This window comes from Thunnus thynnus, chromosome 21 (assembly GCF_963924715.1).
Source record: "Thunnus thynnus chromosome 21, fThuThy2.1, whole genome shotgun sequence".
Lineage (NCBI taxonomy): Eukaryota > Metazoa > Chordata > Actinopteri > Scombriformes > Scombridae > Thunnus > Thunnus thynnus.
This window is the reverse complement of record NC_089537.1, coordinates 20,333,406-20,354,776: the sequence shown is the minus strand read 5'-3', so window position 1 is coordinate 20,354,776 and position 21,371 is coordinate 20,333,406. Positions and strand designations below refer to the sequence as shown.

The 21,371-nt window shown below is 39.4% G+C and overlaps 1 protein-coding gene and 2 long non-coding RNA genes across 7 annotated transcripts in view; 2 read left to right on the top strand and 1 right to left on the bottom strand.

Annotated features, from left to right (window-relative positions):
- adarb2 (adenosine deaminase RNA specific B2 (inactive)) overlaps nucleotides 1–21,371 on the top strand; it is a 376,810-nt gene that overhangs the window by 169,812 nt on the left and 185,627 nt on the right. For 2 of the 4 annotated variants that reach the window (XM_067577590.1, XM_067577593.1), the window contains exons 1-2: nucleotides 7,216–8,299; nucleotides 8,435–8,528. In XM_067577590.1, the coding sequence (XP_067433691.1) occupies nucleotides 8,522–8,528 (7 nt within the window). In that variant the 5' untranslated portion in view covers nucleotides 7,216–8,299; nucleotides 8,435–8,521. Of the gene's footprint in view, nucleotides 1–7,215; nucleotides 8,300–8,434; nucleotides 8,529–21,371 lie in introns of those variants that run through there. The other 2 variants (XM_067577592.1, XM_067577591.1) reach the window with 1 other exon arrangement.
- LOC137172956 (uncharacterized) lies at nucleotides 1,569–17,917 on the bottom strand. Of its 2 annotated transcripts, none has more exons than XR_010925088.1 (3): nucleotides 17,828–17,917; nucleotides 6,550–6,715; nucleotides 1,569–4,901 (listed from the first exon to the last, which is right to left on the bottom strand). It is a non-coding gene; the product is annotated as an uncharacterized lncRNA (long non-coding RNA). The 2 variants fall into 2 exon arrangements; XR_010925089.1 differs by having other exon boundaries at nucleotides 6,575–6,715.
- Nucleotides 13,257–19,714, top strand: LOC137172958 (uncharacterized). Its single transcript, XR_010925091.1, has 2 exons — nucleotides 13,257–17,605; nucleotides 17,839–19,714. It is a non-coding gene; the product is annotated as an uncharacterized lncRNA (long non-coding RNA).

Here is a 21,371-nt window from a genome sequence, read left to right as displayed (position 1 = left end):
GCTGATGTAACAAGAAGAGGTAGATTAGCATTAAAGACTTGACAGATGCAAAAAAGAAAAAAAAAAGTTGCCAGGGCTTCAGCAGTAATCTTCACCGTGAATCACAGCGCTTCTTGGATTGCCACTAATGGCAGCTATACCTGTGTAAGTACCCATCAAAGTAAGCATTGAATGAAAAGAGCAGTTATTTCATTTACCTTTCTGAAAAGCAAGCCGGGCAATGAAGGATCCATTTGAAAGAGTTCACACTCACCTTAAAAGACAGGATGGGAGACGTACTATTTTCACTGTCCCAATTTAGTATAGCCTACCATCCATAATTTAGCAGACGGCTGCTGCCCGTTCTCTGCTCGCACCAGGCCGGAGCTCCCCCATAGTCATATTTCAAACCACACATGGTAATGTATTTTGACAAGTAAATTGCTTGCCCCTTTGCTGATAGCTACTCACTTAAATAATGAATTCTTAGTAATAGTCGCAGAAATAATGCATACTGCAGAGTGACATGGATGAAGAGTTATTGCTGATCGAGGACACACATTAGGAATCCTTCCTGAAACAGCGGCGGGTCTGCTGTGAATCAATCAATGCTGTATGTGGGGAAACAAGACTAAAGCCCATTTGGACTGGATATGTGTTTCTAGGGGAGGAAAGGTGATTTTAATATTACCTGCGCTGGTCAGTGATTGTAATCCAAACTGGAGTGTGTATGTATATTTTTTTTACTCACACCCCACTAATGATTACAAATGCAATTAGCTATAGTGCTTTTTTATTTTTTTTATTTTTATTTTTATTCAACTCGATGGTCCTTCTGTAATTTAAATCCAGTCTGGACCACAATCCTTGTCTTTCAAAGAGGATCTCTTGAGGGGTTTTTTCCAGTGGGAAGAGCTACTTTTTCTTCTGCTGCTTTTTATCACTTCTGTGTGAAATTTGTCTTTTGTTCAAAAATCTTTTTCTAATTTTATGTACAGAAACATGTCAACACTAACATTTAGGCCTTTTTGAGAACCAATACAACAGAAAAAACAACTAAAGCTATTAGGAGAGCAAGACCCTGTAAGTTCATAAAATATGCTGTTGTAATGCCATAGACATAGATATCAGTTTTCTCTTTGGCTGTCCTGCTGAATGTACATGTCTGCTACAGACCACATTCTGTAATTTTGCGATGGGTTAACGTTTACCGAGGAGCACAGTGAATAATTGTTCCCTACCTCCCCCTGTAATAATCCCATTTGATTGGGGTTTAAGATTATTACCATTCATAACAAGAATTTCTGTACCAAATTCCTGGGCAATACATCTAGTAGTTGTTGCAATATTCCAGTAAACCTAAAAATGTAAACCTCATTGTGGCACTAGAGTAAAAACTGGAGGACAGCCAAAGTTGTTAGTTGTTCTTTACAAAATTTTAAGGCAATCCAGCTAGTAGACTGCAATATTTTACTGTATAAAATAAAATATAAAATAGATCTTTGACCTTCTGGTGGCGTTACATGAAAGTCAGGGGATGAACAAAGTCAATGGGTATGATCGTCTAGGGAATATGAATGTGTTTATAAAATTTAATGGAAATCCATTCAACAGTTGTTGAGATATTTCAGTCTGTGATGGACCCTTTGACAGACATGGCCCTCCCTAGAGACATGCTGCAAGCATGGCTAAAAAAGTCAGAATTGTATTCAGTTACATTTAAAGGTTAATGACTACAGCTGATCTTTTATTATAATGTCTATCTATTTAAATTTGTACAAAAAGGAATGAAGAAAAAAAATGCTAAGATACACCCAAACTAGACAGGAAAGGACATTTATTCACAAGTGTCTGGCACATCATAGCAAGGTTGTTTGTCTTCCATTCATTGTACCAGAGCAACATTTGACTGGACAGCCTTAGGTGTTGGCAGCACCGATAGGGAAGGGCATACTGATAATGCAGCTGATTAGACTCTGATCATTATCTACACTATAGCTTATGATGGTCAAAATCAATGGAAGGAAAGAGAAGCGCTAGCCATGTGAAAAGATTAAATGTCTCACACAGTATGATAAAGTCTACCTCATCCGACTCTGTTTTTGAACTTTGAGAGATGCTGTTTGAATGTGCATTCACAAAGTGCAGTCAGGCAAAACTTTTCTTTCTTCCTGCATCCCGTCAGATTGAAGATCGAGCCACGGGCAGGTTGTTTTGAGAGCTGATAAAACACACAACCTTGCATCAGCATACTCCTCCATCAATGTCCTCCGTATTTGGCAGGTTCATAACAAGGCCAGCAGTGTCTGTATGCGACCAATTTGGTACTGTGGTCCATATCCTTGAAGACTTTGAAGAGGGAGACATTTGACACAGCATCAAAGACTCCCCAGAAAGACAGAAAAAGGAGACAGAGAGGAGTGAGGTGGCAAATTGCTGGATATTAGCCAACATGAAACAAGGGGGAAGATCCAGCATCACCATCATCATCTGACCAAGAGCCCCCTGGATTCAGAATGGGCTAATTATGATATTATGTGAATGATGACACTGTTTTGCTGCCCCTAAAAACTCATTACAGAGTCACCCCAAACTTATATAATACACTCAAACAACTTTTTGTCTCTTACTTTGATTTCCTTTCTGCACTGGCATGCTGTGAAGAGCGCATATCTTGAGCTAAGTGACTTTGAAAGGAATTCTAACTATAGCAGAAACACTATTTAAAGTCAGTCATATGTATAGGTATAGGTTATGTATTTGAAGTTGGCACGGTAGAATTTGGGTCACTATTATCCTCTCTGGGCCATGTTTACTTAATTTAATTCTAGATGAATAAAATGAAAGGAAAGAGCAATTAGTGAGTAGAACAGCCATAATTTGCAAGAGGCATAATTATGAAAACATTACCGCTAATCTTTGGTTAAATAGTAATGATTTTCACAATGGTGTAATTTTCACAATATCACCTTTTCTGCATAGTGTTTTTACTTTTTTATTAACCACAAATGCTATAATATATTTAGTGTTTGCCAAAGGACATAAAACAAACTGCTTTCTACTTCTTTCAACAACAAGCACCCTGTGGATGGTATAAGTTCAAAGCTTAAGAGAATGAAATTTCTGCTCTATAGTGCATCATATTGAGGAGTGGAACAGTCTGTCCACTTGTTCAATTTCCCTGTGTAAGCATTACAGAAGAGGCTAAAAGGCTCAAAGATTTGGAGCATGCTGACGCCATATATTCTGTCAGTAAGATTCTTAGTGGGAGACCGGAAATGGGAATAAACCAGGACACTGTCGTTGGCGGAGCAGATTTATCTCCTTAAATTGACAACACAAACCATTTACTACGAGGAATTGTTGAGTAACACATATATGGGAAAAAGCAAAGGCTGAAGGATCCCTTAGAGGTCACACTGAAGTCTATGGAGGTTCATATCAAACAAGGGCACTGAAGTGAGCCGCCAACAATAGTTTCCGCTTAACAGCCAAATATTGTGGTGTGTCTATTGAGGAAATGTGTTTTAAAAACATTTTTCAGAGGCAGAAATGATCTGATTGTGTAAACCTCAAACAAGCAGATAACCAGTGTTCTTCTGTCAAAGCAGGGGCATAGCCAGGAGTTTTGAGTCCCCTGGAAAATGCAGCTGCGTCCCCGTAATTAGTTCATCATATTAGGTTTTTGTGAGTCCTTAGCTGTAGGCTCCTAGAATCATCAACCCAGTGACAACATGCAGTTGAAGCTCAGTAAAAAGCCGAAGAATAAGGAAGCTAGTTAGCCTATCAGTAAATTACAGTTTTCTTTGCTAACGTAAAATGGAGAAAACTAGTGCTGAACGGATAATAATGATACCAAACCATCTGAGAAGTATTGTGAGGAGGCATTTTGGATTTGACACAGTAGATGTAAAAGTCAAGGATAAATGTAGGGCTGTTTGCTGACACAGTGATTCGAAACTCCCTCAAAGTAACATTACCTTGTCACTGAAGTAAACACAAATCAACAGCATGTTAATTTTGGGTTGTGTTTGAATTAATTCAAACAAATTTTGTGTTAGTTTCTTTCAAAAAAAAATTTTTCTTTCTTTTTTTAGAAAGGTGATAGCCCTAGTATATATGCTACAATATTAGCTAGTCTGCTCTCCTTCAAAGATAATAATTGTCATGTTCTCTATTTAGCTGGTTTGTTGACCATAATTCAGTTAATATTTTATTAACTTTTTAAAAATATTATCTCTCACCCTAATAATAGAAAATAATAATTGTGTTTGTATATGCAAAACCATGATACATATACTGTGGGAATCATTATATTCTGCTTTATTAAATAGCCAAACCTGCAGTCACTCAAACCTCACAATAGCAAAGGCATTTATGAAACAGTGTCTTGACTAAAAATAAACTGTGTTCATACTTTTGCAAATACTTCCTGGAAAGTTTTGTTTAGTATTTTTAATTAATGTCTGTTAATGCCTTATTTTTTTCATTTACAATTAAATAATTCAATCTATAACAAGTCCTTGATTCATAAGGCCAATTCAATGGCCAATTTAAATTGTCATGTTCCTCTTCTTTTATACTGGTGCATTTCAGTGGTGCAAGAGGATAAAAACAACATATGCATTACTGTGTATTTTATTCTTTAAGCACCTGTTCCATGATCAGTCTATAATTACAATTACACCAGAGAATGACCAATGAGAGAGTTAGTGCTGTAGGCCATGTGCAGGTGTACCACAGTGAGGCTGTGAGTGCATATTGTACAATATTCAGTGATCCACTGAGAGCTGCTGCTGCACCCAGTTCTGGGAGAAAGATGCCGTAGTTGGAGTGAACCTCAGCTGCTCCTCTTCCTCCCACCAGGCCAAACATTAGTCTTTATCTCAGTGGACGAGGAGGCTGTCTTCAGGCGGAGCTGCCTGGTTAGTGGGAACAGAGAGGAGACTCATTAAAAGTGATCTTCTTGTCCAGTGCAGCCTGATCACTTTCAGCCCTGCTATCCCCTTTGTTCCCTTTGAAGAAGTGGGCCTAATCTCAAACCTGTTACATTGTCATGGTCAACCTGGGTTACACTGCTAATGAGTGAGGGGCTTGGAGGAAGTTCACACTGCTGAGATGGGAAATACAAGAGCTGCGTTAAGGGTAAAAGAAACACTATGAGTTGAATTAGTGAGTGACGTTTAATAACTCTTGGTTGGATTCGATAATGCACGTGAGAAAGTGGTCTCCCTTTAGTTTGTTAATCTGGCCTTCATTCCCGTTTATCTTTTCAACTAAGCTACCAAGAATTAGTTAACGGTGAGTGTGCAGTGTGGTGCTTTAACTGATGACAAACAGTTACACCAAAACCAGGCTGCAACTCATTGAGGTACACTAGCTAGCAACAAAGCCTACTTCTGACTGATAACACTAACAGATAAAGATGCGATGGACAGTATTTCTATGAGCCGACTGATTTCCAAATTGAAAAGGTAATGTGCAAGTCTCAGAGAGGGTATACCCACGTAGAGATTCCAGAAACGTGGAATCCTGCAGAAAAACGTATATTAAGGCAAGCAGTGATATACATTTACCCTGGAAGTAGATGTCTATGCAGTTAGCAAATTTTAAATTTATTTGAAAAGCGTTAGGAGGCTAGCACTGTTTGTCCCAATATTTATTTTTTTTTTGCCTGATTTCACATTTCCGGAATCTCTACAACAGAGGTTGAAGGTGCAAAAATAGCAAGACCTATAGTCAGAATGGTATCAATTATGAGAAAAAGACCCACACTGATACCATCTTGATATAGAGTTGCAAAAACAATTAGCTGGTTCTGGAAGTGTTTTTCCTATGAATGTATTAAGAAGTTTTCCCCATTCTGTATTCCCATGTCAGAATTTTCTTCAGATGATAGCCTCAATATTTTTTAACATGTAAACAAAGGACTCTCCTTTATAATGTGACAGTCCTAAAGGTTTATGTCATGACCACCAAATTCAATGATTTAAACTTTGTTTCTGAGAAATCATGTTTTGTCCATCATTTTGGCATGGCGAACGGCTAAAAATACCAGTCAGCATGGACTGCCATTGCTTTGGAGAAGTCAGTCAGAGGGATCAGTAAGTCTTTTAGAAGAATTCAAATTCAATGCACCTTGGGAGTTGTAGTTAACTTCACACAGACTTATAGCTTCTACTTTTTTATCAAAGAACCAGATATTTTCTAACACAGTTGTTCATCTTGATGATTTACTCGGGAGAGTTTCATGCTGATCCAAGCTTTAGAACTGCACCAACTGTGAGTCACATGACATTATCATTGGGGGAAAAAATAGGATTTTTACTTCCGGAACTACGGGCACCTGAAGTAGCTCCTCCCACTACACAAGTCTATAACCTTGGACCCAAATATCAGTTACAACCTGATACCAAATACCTATATTCCAGGTTTAAGTAGAAACAAATCCAAAAATAGATTTGTAACTGAACCTTTCCACACACATTAATCTTTATGTCAGGTTTTCTGAGTGTTATTCCTGTGCCTGCTGCCTACAGGTTCTCATGCCGTGCAATAATCCATATTTACCTTTTTCTCTGCTGGTTTTTTGTACCTGTGAGACAGCTTCAGGGCCTGTCTTTGTCTTTCCCTTCTCCCTGAAGAACCAAGACAGACACAGCCTCCTATCCTCAGTGTTACCTGTGCCTGTATGTGCAAAGAGGCGGTGTAGCATAAGTCACATCCCCAGAGGAAACTGTGGGTAAAAAGAGGGAAACCAGAGAGGTGGGGAGGGATTAAAGCACAGTGTAATGATGTGGGGGTAAGGAGGAGTGAAGTATGATACGAAGTGAAAACACATGCGCGTTCTGCTGTAGCGAGAACAGACATATGCATAAATACGCTGCGTTTCATCATTTCATAGAGAACAAGCCTACACGCACAGCCTTCTATATGGAGATCACACACGTATGCAGTGCTCCAGGATAACAAGGCAATGTCAAAAACACTTTAAACAACCAACAGCAATCCACACAAAACATGAGCTTAGAAAATTGAGGGTGGAAATGATCAGATGAGGGTATTCTTGCCTGCTCTCGTTTCAAATACAAAAGATGCACGAGGGAAACAAATAGAGAAAGTGAACAATTTGAGAAAGGAGCAAAAAAAAAACAGCAAGTGGGACAAACTGGAAATATATATCGGAGGGAGATGTTTTTTGCCCAGGGTAAAAGTATGCAAGTAATTACTCACCAGTGTGATTAACTAACTGTTACAGCACTGCTTCAAACCCAACTCCTTCCTTGCTTAAATGTCTAACAAGGACAACACTAGCCTGCACAGCTTTGCACTTTGATTAAAGCTAAGTGAGCGCTTGCTGTAATCCCTGAATCCTTTTTAGTCTCGGTGGGATTTAGGTGAGAATGATTTCCTCTCAGCAGTGAGATTTGTGGCTTGCTCACTCTTTGTTTGGGATGACATCTCAGTGTTTATTCGATCATTCCTCACATGCTATGCAGCTGGCATTTTGGGTATATCAAAGTGCCTTAAAATCTGCCCAATCACCCAAAGTTAAATACGGAGCTAACGTCAGATTCTACACAGCATGATACAGTTGTCTTTAAAATAAATAAATAAATCAAATGAAACCTGCTCCGTGTTGTTTTTTTTCAGGCGGTGCGTAACCCTTGTTGACTCTTTCTCCAGATATGAGTGTCACCATGGCAATACACTAACACTGATCACCACTGAAATGTGTATCAGTGGCTCTATTTCTCTCTCCCTGCAGAAACATCTTGTTAATTACTCCGTAGCGCTAACATGACAGGAGGACTAACAGTGCCTTTGGAAGGTTCAGATATGGCCAAGCAGAGCTGTTTATTGGCTCAGACGCGTGATTTATGATGCCTCATTGGGAGGACTAAATTGTCACTGTTTGTGTGTGTGTGTGTGTGTGTGTGTGTGTGTGTGTGTCTCTCCATGGGAGAGCAGCTGAGGGGACACTTGATTGAAGTCTTAAAATGTTTGGCGGGAATAAATAAGCTTGACTCCTTGACATTATACTAAACTCCAACCATTTAGCTGTGTGTGCTGAGAGGGCCGTGATTAATTGGAATGTGTGCAGCTAACAAACGAGGGATTCATTTCCCAACAGATTTAACAGCATGAGCGGTTACATGGCGCTGTCATGTCTGTCCCCCAGACCTAAACCCTGCGGTGTCTCACTGTGCCTGCTCAAAGGAACGGGTCAATGATGAGAGATCTGCACCAGTGGAAACATCAGACGGGAAGAGTGGGACTTTCATTCTGAAATTTAACTAGCTAAATTTAATCCCTTACGGTATTGGTATGGTATTTATTGACAAATTATATGAAATTAATATCTAAAGATGCATTTAATTTGTTATTGACTGTCTTTACTTACCAAGATTTACCTTACTTATTAGATTTTCTTGTTTATGTTGCTTCTGCACAGTGAGAGAAGATAAAACAGATGTTCAACATTGTTCCTGAAACTCCTCCAGTGGACATCTGAACCACAACAGAGACGTGATGGAGCTGCATGAGGGGTAATGTATCGTATTCACATTACAAAGTTTTAGTTCATAGACACGGAGTTGCTCTAGAGACAAAATGGCAGTTTTAAATGTCAATGAGTAAAGTACCACAGTTGTGTAAGAAAACCTGTATGGCAATGACTGAACTGAAAATATAAGTACAAATGAGTACAGATGAATTTCATTCATCCATAACAGTGGCATTGTTGATCTTGGGCGGTCGGCCTTCCATCCTCTATCGACTAGTTTACCAAGTTAATTGTTGGCTAACGTAGCTTGTTAGCCTAATTAGCTTACCTAAGCTAAACAACTTAGCATGGTTAGATTGTTTTTCAGTTTGTAGCAAAAGAACTTGGCTTTTAAAATATTATCCACAGGGGTTCAGTGTAAGGGTCGCTTTATGGTTGATTAGAGCTACTTCGTACAACGTGTTTTGCCGGAGCAGATTACATCTTAAAAGTATGGTTGGACAACTGTGTGTTTATAAGTGTTCCGAAAAGTTACTCTTGAAGGCAGAGTGAAAGGTTGTGACAAGAATAAAAAAAAAAGAGATTTTGACAGAGAAGTTGAAACCCTGACTCGTTTCTCACCTCCACACAGCTGGTCAATCACAGTGTGAAGTGGGTGTGAATGTGGGGTTGTCAGATGTTTCAGAAACTCACAGAAATGGTCGCACACAACCTCCTCAATCCAACAACGGAGAAGTATGGTGGGAGGAGGTTTCTGAAGCTATTTGAACCTTAGCCTGCTGTTTAAATCATGTCTTTCAGTTTTAATTCACCCAATGAGATTATTTCTGCTTTAGGAGCAGCTCAAAGGAAATATAAAATTGCATTCTGCAACCTCGGTAAATATTTGTGTGTATGCATAAAGTAAGTACTTACATTGAGGCATGCACGTGTGAACTTTGTATAACCTTGTATATTTTGGTTAATAAAGTAATCCTGCTAAATGGCTGAGAGGAGCTGCTGCACAGAGACGAGGTGAAGTGGACCTTTGCCAGGATATCCTAGGCAGTGTCATATAGGTCCATTTTTCTTAGCAAAATTATGGAATTACACTGAGCTGAGGACAGTTCTTCAAGATTGGATAAGGGATGAATAATTTAAAGCCCAATGATTAATCCAGTGGCAAAATGCCTTGCTGAAATATAGCGTCTCTGAAGGTAACTTTAGCTCTCAAGAAAGACGGATGTGGAGGTTTGTCATACGATTTTCTAAGGTAAATTTCATCTGGGGCATGTCATAAATCTTACTGGCAGGCGAAAAGTACAATAAGTTCATCATGAAATGTCTACATCACACACAATTATAGCACAATTGTCCATGCTCCCAAGAAGCAACATGTAAACTAAGTGCATATCACTTCCTGAAGTTAGGATTGGTCCAGTGTATAATCCTGTTGTTGATACAGACTTTCAAGCTACTTTGAGGATAAGCTTACAGGGTTTGCTGTGAGTTAAAGACTCTCATGCTGTCACTTGTACGTATAGCTTACTGAGAAACTTCCAAAACATTTTGAGGAGTTGCAGGATTACAGCATTAAACGGTCTAAACTGTCTGTGTGTTTGTGCATGTTTCCTGGATGTGTGTGAGATGCAGGAATTGGAAAACAGCAAGACAGGCAGAGAGTGCAAGCTGATTTACTTTCCCTGATAAATATAGATAGCACTATGGGCAACAGTATATTGCTTTACACAGTGAAAAACACAACCTGAATCAATTTCACAATTAGCCAGTTCAGTGTTTTAATTAAAAAACAACAGTCGCCTTTGAAGAAATCAATTCCAACTAAAGAGGCAAAAGAGAGAATTCCCTCGCCGGTTTACCATCCCTCAGCACTGTCAATTCAAAGACATGATGCTTTTGGGCCTCTCTTTTGTATACATACATTACAGCGTTACATTTATGAAACAGTCTTCGCAGTGTCTGCAGAGACTATTTTGATATCGTCTCTCATGAGGGTTGAAATGAAAGCCTTACATTTCATACAGGAATTAATCTGATTATGATCGAGACATTGCTCTTCCTTTGCAACCTGTTCTTTGAAAAAAATATGTTCATATGCATCTATTTTCCATCAGTAAAATACATATTAGAGGAAATCTAATGCAGCTCAGATTTTCAAAATATCAACTAAACATTCATTCATCTTGAATGTGCATGCAAATATCCACTGCAAACACATGAATTTGCAGAATGTTCATGTTCAATCTAAAATGATTGTGGTTTGTTGATTTAATGGCATTTCACAGAGACATTTATGAGTACCAGGGTCAGTAAGTTATGTGAAATGATCTGACTTGAATCGCCTGATTAAAACAGGGATTAAAGTTCTCTGTCGCTACAACAGATTCCTGTCATTTGGAGTCCACAGAGGCCGTTTATGAGATCAGTATAGATCTGAGGAGAAAAAAAGAAGGGGAGGGGGGTTGAGCGACAGAGCGAGAGAGAGAGAGAGAGGTAACTTCCCATTTATTCTCTCTCATTTGTGGACTTCAATGGTGTAAAAAAACAAAACAAAACAAAGCAAAAAAACAGTGAGAGCTGCATACAACCAGATGTTCTTTGCAATTTGTCACACTAGCCAATGGGATTGTGTACAGTGTGCGTGTGTGTGACACAGACCAGGGCGCTATATCTAAACAAAGAGCATCGCTCAACTTTAGCAAGTAGTTCCCAGTGACAAATCAAACATTAGAATTCCACATGACAGAATAACACCGTTAGGATTCATATTTTTGTTGTTAAATGTTCAATAAGTGAAAACAAGTTAACAAACGATGGACAGATAGATAACAGTTTGTTACAGGCGGTAGCTGGCCAGCTAACATTAGCCTTGTGCTTGGCAACTTAGCAACTCTGCTCGCTAACTAATTAGTTATGCATTTTTTTGTTAAACGACCGAGTCATTGTATCAAATTGGCTCTACTTTGACACGCACCCTCGTTAATAGAAGTGGTGTGTAGGCTACTAAAAGCAATGTGTCATTGAATGTTGTAACCTAGCCAGCAAACCATGTAGCATATGCTAAGTTGACATTTAGCCCACCTGTCATTGCAGTGATTGAAACAGCTGTGCAGATAATTTTATAGGCTACATGTAACAGCCCATCCTCTGATTATAATAGCCCTACTTCTTGTGTAGCCATGCTTTGGCTTTTCATCCCAAAATGCAAAGTTTAGTAGGGCCAACAGAAACGTATCATTGCTTCATATCTTGAAAATTAGCCTTCTCTCTATTTTCACCATTGTGATGTAATGTAGGCTAGAAATACAGGAGAACCAGATCAAGCTTGACAAAAAAAAGTATCATTTTCATTTCATAGATTGAAAATGGCAGTAAAATGACAAAAAAAAAAAAAACTGGCAATAGAAAAGTTGTTTAAAAGCATCTTCTTCCCTTAAAACATTATTGGTTGAGAGTATTTAAACTTGATAGAGTTAGAGAACAACAGCAATGGTTATATGTGGAGTGGTGCTGAAATCTCATTATTTTACATGTTGTTACTTGTTTAGCAGACATCAAGTAATGTAACCTGTAACATGTTTTACAAATTGCAGATGGGGAATATGACTTGGCTTTGCTTTAATCCCTGTTAAAATGGCGAAGTATAGAATAAATAAGATGTTCATGTCTTACTCAGTCTTTCACAAGGCTGATATGTTGTTTTTATTCAATTTCAGAAAAACGGCTTGAAAATATCTTATCTAAGCCAAAATTAGTAGAACAGTACGTGCATATTAAACAAAAGTTTGGCCCTGTATCACACTGTATGCTACATCGTCTTGCTTATCTAGAGGCCAGAGTTGCACAGTTGAGCTGAGCTGTGTGATTTGGGACACACAGGTCACACAATCTTTTGTAATGTACATACAATTTTTCATGAACTGGCAAAAACCCAGAAATAGGCCTATGTTCAGATGATTAAAAACTGGAACGGTTTATTTTTAATGTGTTAAATTTTCTAACTTTATCTCAAAAGCGTGTAAGAGAAGGCAAGATGGACTATTAAATTAGCATTTATTCAGATTTCTGCAGTATTATACAGTACATGTTTTATCAGTGATTTATGACTTTTTTTTTGTATCCATGAAGGTCTCAAAAATCTGACTGTGAAATTATTTAAATTGGTTTTCTTGATTTTTGGACATATTTGAAGTATTGTTTAAAAATGCAGCATTCTGGATCTTGCTTCTATGAATTTATGGTTCAATTTAGGCAACAAAAGCATTTGACTCAGGGTAGGCAGAGACTGTTTTTTTTTTTTTTTTTTTTTTTTGGCTGAATACTGCACAAGTCAACCTCTATTTTTAGTGAGAGACATGATGTGAACCCTGGCCTCTAGATGCATATGAACATATGAGACAGGGTTGCTTTTGTTGAAACAGCTCACTATCTCTAAGCACAATGTCTGTGAATACATCTCCCTCCTAAATATAAATTTTACATGCTCCATTTTCAGTCTAGATTACATAGTGAGTCTGGTATTTGTACTGTATTGTCTCTGACAGGGCTTTGGTTCCCACAGTTATTGATCTGCCAGCTTTAATTTCCATCGACAGTGCTTTTATCCCCTGCACTTGAGAAAATACATACACCCTCTCCATCGCTGCACGCCCATGCATTTTGTCAGCCACTTTTTTTTTTTCTTTTTTTTTTTCCTGTCAGAAAAACAAACTCCACCCATGTTCACGCGTGGCTGGCATGTCTAATGACAGCCATGCTGAATTCTCACCTTCCTTCCTCCTGCTCTCCTGAGCGTGTTCGTCCATTTTTGACGGGGATCTGGTCCCGGCTGCTCACCTCGATGTGCGGTTTAGTGAGGGGGAAAAGCTTGAAACTTCAAACGCAGCCGCAACAGCATCAGCCCTGCCTGATGAAAGACTAGAGCTTCAGAGAAGAGGAGGTGATGAGCTTAACTTGGGGGATTTAGCAGCTCTGTCTCTCTCTTCCTGCGTTTTGTCAAACACTGTGTAGCCAACGTGTCTCGATTGTTCTTCTTAGTAACGGGAAAGTAATGACACTTGTCTTTGATCCGTGGAAAATGTTAACACAAGGGTGAATAAAGGTATCCTTGTAGGCAGTGGGTGAAACAAAATGTGTGTGTATGTCTTCAAACTATCGAATATGCTTCATGGAAAATTAATTCCTCATTACATTCCTAAATTATGCCTTTGAAAATAAAATGTACATGATAGTTTGAGGTGCTCTGTCTGACAGTGTGCTGTCCTTGTCCCAGCTCCATGTAAAATGTTTACTACCACCATCTACTGTTCACTTGGAGGAGTTGGCTTTTCAAACCAGACGGCAGTTTATTCATATGGCTCTGTCAGAACATAAGAATGATTTGAACTAAATGATGGGACATAATCATAATCTCCAGGTCCGAAATAATTTAGTTCAAACTGCACAGTTGAGGGAAAATAATTCACTAAACACTGACATTGTCTGAAGCACTTAAAGAGACATATTGCCTCCAAGGATACACATTGTCTCCCATTCGGTGTTTACACCATTAAGAAAGAATCAGGAGAAGGTGTTTAATCCTTTTCATCCAAAGGACAGAAGTTACACTATTATTCTTCACAAAGAATCCCTGGCTTTGTGTTGTATGTCAGCAGTACCAGTTACTGAGCTATCTGTGAAGAATGAATGCTCAAGGTTTCCAGTAATATTCATTCAAAGGTCTCCATCATTTGAACACGGTGTTATCCGAGTAAACATTTAGACCTTTACAGCCGTGCTTCAGCCTTTGCAAACAAATACTTTTGTATCTTTGAGTGAATGTAGACACATAAGAACTTTTTTTTTCCAGATGTCATGATTTTTGTATACTCGTAGGTCTCTTTGCTGTATTTTTCATTGTGTCACCATTTGTTAAATTTAGAAACCTGCTTGGTTGCACAAAAAATTCCTGCATATTAAGATTAAAATTTAACATCATATATCATCTTGTAAAAACAGACCTCTGCAGGGTTCATGAATTGGCCTTATTGACCTTAAGCAGTGGTGGACATGAAGAGGAGATATATACTCACTAACTTCATGTCAGTGAGTCATTGCTGTTCAGAGCATCTCTTTGTCATAACCCCCGGTCCCCTGGGAGCCCCTTAACTCCAGCCTCATCAGAGCCCAACAGAGACCTCTCTGTCAGTCACCCGGACACCGACCTCTGATTGGATCAAAGATTGATTACACCCTATTCATGTGGCGCCATCATTGGAGGACAGAAACGCATGCACTGCCGGTCAATGGGGCCTTGTAATCAGTGCCAGTGCAGCGGTGACATACGCCATAGTGGTAGGAAAATCACTCGTCTGATTTCAGCGCAGACATGCACAGAGTGTCGTAATTTCAGTCCAAATCAAAATCTGCCATGTCCTCAGCGCATACAAAGTTAATTGCCAAGTGAGGATTCAGTCTGTAAAAGCTTTGAGTGATTTCCAGTCAGCCTTTGATTCATCTCCGGCAAATGCAGTGAAAATATCCTGTAACCCTAATCCTCATTAATCTTGAAATGCATTATGTTTTATGTGCAAACCACAAGCTTTTGATGCTCATTTGGTCAACAACTCAATAGTATCATTTGACTACTTAGTCTTATTTCCATGAAACCAGAAAATCAAAAATGACAACGAGGTTAATGTCGCCCATGACAAAACTGTGTCAATTTGATACCTTTTCTGATATGAAAAAGATTTAGCAGAAGGATATTTTAATGATAAAATCCCTGCAGCCATCTGTTGGTTTAATGAAATGGCTGGCGCTGGCAGAAGATCTGGATGACCTCTCGCTATCCACGGGCAGCATATGCTGCTCTACCGAGTCGAAGGCACAACCTTTCCAGTGCCGGTGACCATCAGCAACCTCATAATCATCAAAACCTCATCTGTTGCATTCATAAATCCCACGCCAGTCTGGATTCTTGAGGATTTGCAAAAACGGAGCACACCATATGCTGCCATTCTGCACGAGCGTGATCTTGTGAACAAAGGCAGAGAAATTAATTAAAACCGCGGCCTGCAAATATCACAGGGAAACAACAACAGTACCCTTTCTGATCTCTGTTTTATTCTGCGAGGTATTAAGAGCTGGAGATGGTTCTGGAGCAGCAATTTCACCAGTGCTAAGACTCGCCATACCCAAGCTACCAATTCACCCCGCATTGTGAGATTAACAAACTCGACTCCTTGCCGAGAAGCGGAATGTGAAGCAACATGAGCAAAGCATCATTGTTGCTTTCCGTGCTTCCTGCCACTCACACGACTGTGACTCTGTAATACTTCAAACGCCTGCGAGACTTAAAGTAATTCTGGACGCTGGCTTTAAAGTGCTAATGGGCTGGATATTAGTGATGTAGTAAAGCATGTGTGTGTGTGTGTGTGTGTGTGTGTGTGTGTGTGTGTGTGGTGGTAGGGGGAGGGCCTGTTTCACTTTATGTGGTGGTATCCTTGGTGTGTGTGAGAGGAGTGGAGGCTGGCTGAGATGCTGTTGCACCAAGCGGAGGCAGTTTCAAGGATTACTGTCGGGGCGGAAAAGAGGCAATTAATCTCTGTCTTCAAAATGGGATACAGCTGAGCTTCAAGGCCTTTAGGATCTTTTGGAAAATGATAAGCCTCTGTTTACTAATTTTCCCATGTGGCAGTATTGACGGTGGCATGTTGTCTGTGTGTGTGTGTGTGAATATGTGGCAGATATCCAAACATTCACGTGTGAGTGTGCAATTATGGGTTGGTTAAAAGCAGGTTTAGTGATGAAACCCATTCAAGGTTTTTTTTTTAAATCAGACATGCATGAGAGCACCAGTGTTTGTTTGATTTTGTTTTGCCCATTTTCAATTATAGTCAGTTCCCGAGCGGCTGGAGCGTCCAGGGTGCTATCAGTTTGAACAGGATGTTTGATCAGAACTAAGCTCTGCTGACATTTGATTTTTTTTTTTTTTTTTTTACTCATGTCCTTGTCCCCCCTCTCTGTTGTCAGGTCAAAACCAGAGAAGCTCATAATGTCTGCATGAGGTGTACAACAAACAGGAAAGATGTAGTATGTCCACAGTAGAGGTTTAGAGAGCTATTTTTAAATTTCAAAGATTGTGGTTTGTATTTGAAATCTGTCATCAGGGAGGGTCAGGGGAGTTTCCAGCACTGTACCTGCCTGATACCAATGAGCAAAACAAAACCCAAATGTAGCTGTACATCATGCCCCCCCACCCCCAAGCTGCAGAATTCAGCCTGATCAGACCTGGCAACAAGCTTCTTTACCTTCAGGGACCTCCACAACGGTTTTCTCCATCTGTCTGTGCAGATATAACTCTCCACCCGCCCGAAAACACAAACTACAAGAGGTACAAACATGAGCTCAGGTTGAGCTTGCTGGTCTCTTGTATTATTAAGGATACAATAATGAACCAAGAAACACATTATTTGATATACACATATTTCCAAATTTCACTTAAAGTTGAACTGAAATTTGAATTGAATTTGAATTTGAATGTGAGGAAATGTAAGGCGTTGCTAGGAGACACGCTGTCAACTTTTATGAGCTACTGCCTGGAGCTCTTCATGGCCAGATTTAGCCTACGAATACTGACACAAGACTTATTGCCCCTTCTTTAACAAGCGCACATATTATGATGTACCGTTAGCAATTTAAGACTCTCTTTAAAACAATTTACCATCTATGAAAACCCATTGTGCTGTTAAGTTTGTATTTCATTTGGAAAGGGGAAGCTAGCAAGAAGTAGCTTCGACTCGGAAATCAGAAGGTAGTTAGCCTAGCTAGCTAACGTTAACTCTGATTTCTTCTGTGTGCGTCATTTGGGTAAACCAACGCAGTAAATGTAGTCTTTGTCCTCTTACTGTTTTAAATCAAAATGTCTACAGTGCTCTGAGTACATTTAAATAAGCTCCTTAATAATTAAATTAGGTTTATTTTTCAATTGTAGGAGTACTTTAACTTTAACTTTAGTTAAATATTTAGTTCTCTTTTCAACCTGTGTTTACAACAACAATACAATGTTACATGGAGTTAAAAGCCTTAAAAGGTCAATATGAAAAATCAACTGACGGCCACCTTTATGTATCTTGACAAGTGAGTACACATTTACAGCTGTGTGATATTTCAAATGCAATATGTCTCAGATTAAATGACATACAACTCCAAACGTCCTGAGACCTGTTACTTGTTCAGATTCTTCTACAATGTCATCCATTTTCAAAATACAGTACAGTGGGTATAGACTACACACACACACACACACACACACACACACACACAGAGTCATACATACATACCTTTTTTTCATTGACTCACCTCTCTCAAAGCAGGAGCAGGCTGCCAAGAACGGTTAGGAAAAAGGAGCTCTTGTACGTGAAATGCAGCAGCTTAAAACAAATCTCCTTGCTGAGGAAGCTCTTAAAATCAAAGGTAAGACAAAAGCCCTAAACCTGGAGTTTGAGCTTCATGAGGAGGATTTTAACAAGACAGAAGCTCAGATTAAGGCACATCAGTTGGAAGAAGGTTCAGGAGGAGCTTGAGAAAACCTGCAAATCTCCTACAGTGCTGCTTCAGCTGGAGAAAAAGGAGATGGTGATTCTTCTGAGAGAGGCAGAGGAGCCGCTGGAGGAACATCAGTGAGATGAAAAGGCCTTGTTCGTGAAAACCCCTGAAGAGCTCCAGAAAACACTGTGGAAGAGGGAGGAGGAGTGGTCTGAGAGGGAGACCAGCATGGGGTCAAAGCTGGAAGAACTAGAGGGCAGGAATAGCTAGAGAAGAAGACCAAGAAGAAAGGCTTGTTTCATCAGGCAACATTAGGGGAAAGACTGCAGACCCTGCTGTCAAAGGTTTTATTTCAGTCTGTTCATTCTAAATGAAAAATCAGACCTTTATTGTTTCATTTCTGTAGTGAATTATAAGAAGTATTTAAACGGCTCAAAAAAAATGGTCATCCCTCTCTGTGATGGCCAGTTTTTCACTCAACTTCCAGTGTAACAGTTCTGAACAGCTATAAACACTTTTGGCTTTCACTTTTGGATGACACATCATATAAACTAGTTTTCAATCATAACTCAGCTCTAATACTCAGCCCAGACCGACTCAAACATAATGTGCTAATTTAATTAGACCAGGAGGCCTTTTTTTATGTAATCTATTATCTGTGATCATCTAGCTCTGACCCTTGACTTCCTGCTTATGATGCTATGACCTGGAGACTGTCTCCCATTCTCACCACTCCTGGAAATCAGATGTCATGTGTTTCCAATGCACCGACTGTAATTGTACTAACATGTGGTGGAATAATGTTCGCCAAATATGCATTCAAGTCTAAACAAACACCATGGATACGTACTGATATCTTAGCAGAAATTAATTTTAATTCAACTTTAGTTCATCTTGAATCCAGCGTTGTGAAGAATCATTATTTTGAGAAATCTCTCCTTTACAAAACAGAGATCGAATTTACTTTTATTCTATTCATTTTCTCCTTTCCTTTCTCCTTTCCTGTCTTTTGCTGATAAGCCCCCCTCACCATAGAACACAATGGCTCCATTGTACTAAACCACAGAGCTGATAATGTTACGTGACATTAAGGGCAATGATGTTAGTTCCTATTCACAGAGACATTTTGATTGGAATGTAGACTCACAAAGAGCACCATAATATTCAATGGTTTCAGAAATTAAGGAATCCAATATTAAACGCTATCACTGTTGATCTGCACAATCCTCCAAGTATTTTATTAGCCTGTATGTCAGAAGATTGTTGGTTTCCAGATAGGCAAAAGTGAAAGCTAACTAATATAGCAATAATATTAGGTAGATAGACTTTAAAGATGATCTTATACACGCATACAATTGCAGTAGCACACGTCGAATCAATACATAGAGCCTTTTGCTACCAATACGCTAATTTGAAACCTGCCCAGGCAATCTATCCAAAGCAGCAGAAACACTGAGAATTCCCAATGTCATTCAACTCCTCTGAAGTAAGAACTCAATTGTTTTTCCCCTCTTTTTATGTATAATAATATTCATATTCCCCTGAACGCTGACCCATGAAAAAAAGGGCTATTTCAAGAGCTGTCAGTGCAACGTCTTTATCTTCACTCTCCAAATGTTGGGGTCAGCCAAGACTGACGCGGAGCAGACAAATTCTCCCAAAGACCTAATGTGATTAATGGGTGTCAGTTAAGAGAGGTGGGGTGAGGTTGAAAAAGAAAAAAAAAAAAGTCATCCAAAGGAGATTGTTGCTAAAGAAAAGGTACATTGGCGGCACTTCATCAGCAGCAGCAAGAATTTAGCCCCCTGGCTGTAGCTACGTGCTGCAAAATGAAATGTTCAAAGTCACTTTCAAAGTTTAAAATACAGACCGGGAATGCAACCTTGAAATGAGGTGTGGGCTAAAAGTTTGCAACTAGCAATTAGCGCGCTTTGTGTTTGAGCTTGGTAATGTTTGCAAGGTACATTAAGGCATAGTTTGCTCAAATTCCTGACATTGTACGCAAAAAATCATTCTCTGGTGTAATTCCAACTTTGCAATGTTGCCTCCATTTGCTGGTCTCTTTGCTTCTGGTGGAAGGGCCATGTTAGTATTTTTAAAAGGCTGTTGAGTCAGTTTCCTGTCACAGTTGTCCTTGCTTGTCTTCTTCTTTCATTCAGTCGGCAATCTTTGCATTCCAGTTGCCAGTAAATACAGTACTTACAAGGAGGAAGACAGTCAAAAGCTTGCTTTAAACCTGCTGTTAACATTTGTACATATTGTTTCTAGATGTAGTCAGATTACAGTCACAGCTGGACCCAGTTTTTTAATTTACAAAAAAACCTCTCCTTTTATTGACACCACCTACAGCTAGTTTAGATTTTCTCATTCCAGTAATATCCTGGCAATCCCACTATTTAAGTATGTTTAAAATACCTGCCACCTGTTTGATGCATCTGTTTCTTGGTTCTTATTTTTGTTCACTGTATGTAGATCTTATATGTGGATTGTGCAGATAATGATGCTCAAATACTACGTGTCATCAAACTTCGGATGGTTTGGTTCTTAGCCATGCTAGTGGTGTGGCTGTAGAGATAGCGCTGTCGGTCTGTCAGTCCACCACTTTGGTGCAGATTGAATTGACTCAACAACTATTTTGGGATTTCCATGAACTTTTGTACAGAAATTCATGATCCTCAGTGGATGAATCCTAATGACTTTGGTGATCCTGGAGCATTACCAGCAAGTCAAGTCATCTTTGAGTCAGCCAGTGAAATATCTCATCATCGACTGGCTTCGATTGGCACAAGATTCTGTATAGACATTCATGGTTCTCAGTCGATGAATCCTACTGACTTTGATGGTCACTTAACATTTAGCACCACTGTGAGGTTGATGTTTCTGTTTTTAGTAAAATGTACAAACAACTATTGGATGGACTACCATGAAACTTGCTACACACATTCATGCCCCCCTGACGATGAATAACTTTGATGATCCCTTGGTGAACATGGTTAACATTATACCTGCTCATCATCAGCATGTTAACATCATCATTGTAAGCATGTTAGCATGCTGACATTAGCATTTAGTTCAAAGCACTGCTCTGTTTAAGTAGAGCCTCACACAGCGGCTACCATGGCCAGTCTTGCTGTTTGATGATTGCATCTTGGAGGTATGCGGATGTCCACATATAGCCTAAGCGTACACCCTTAATGATGAAATTTACGTCACGCTGACCCATGTGGACCCTCACGGACCCCTGCATACTTGCAGACACTAAAGTATAATTTTGGCTTCAGTCTGCTGAAGCCTCATATGAGCTTCATATAAAAATGTCAATGCATTTTTGCTCAAAGTGACTGTGTGGACACACTGT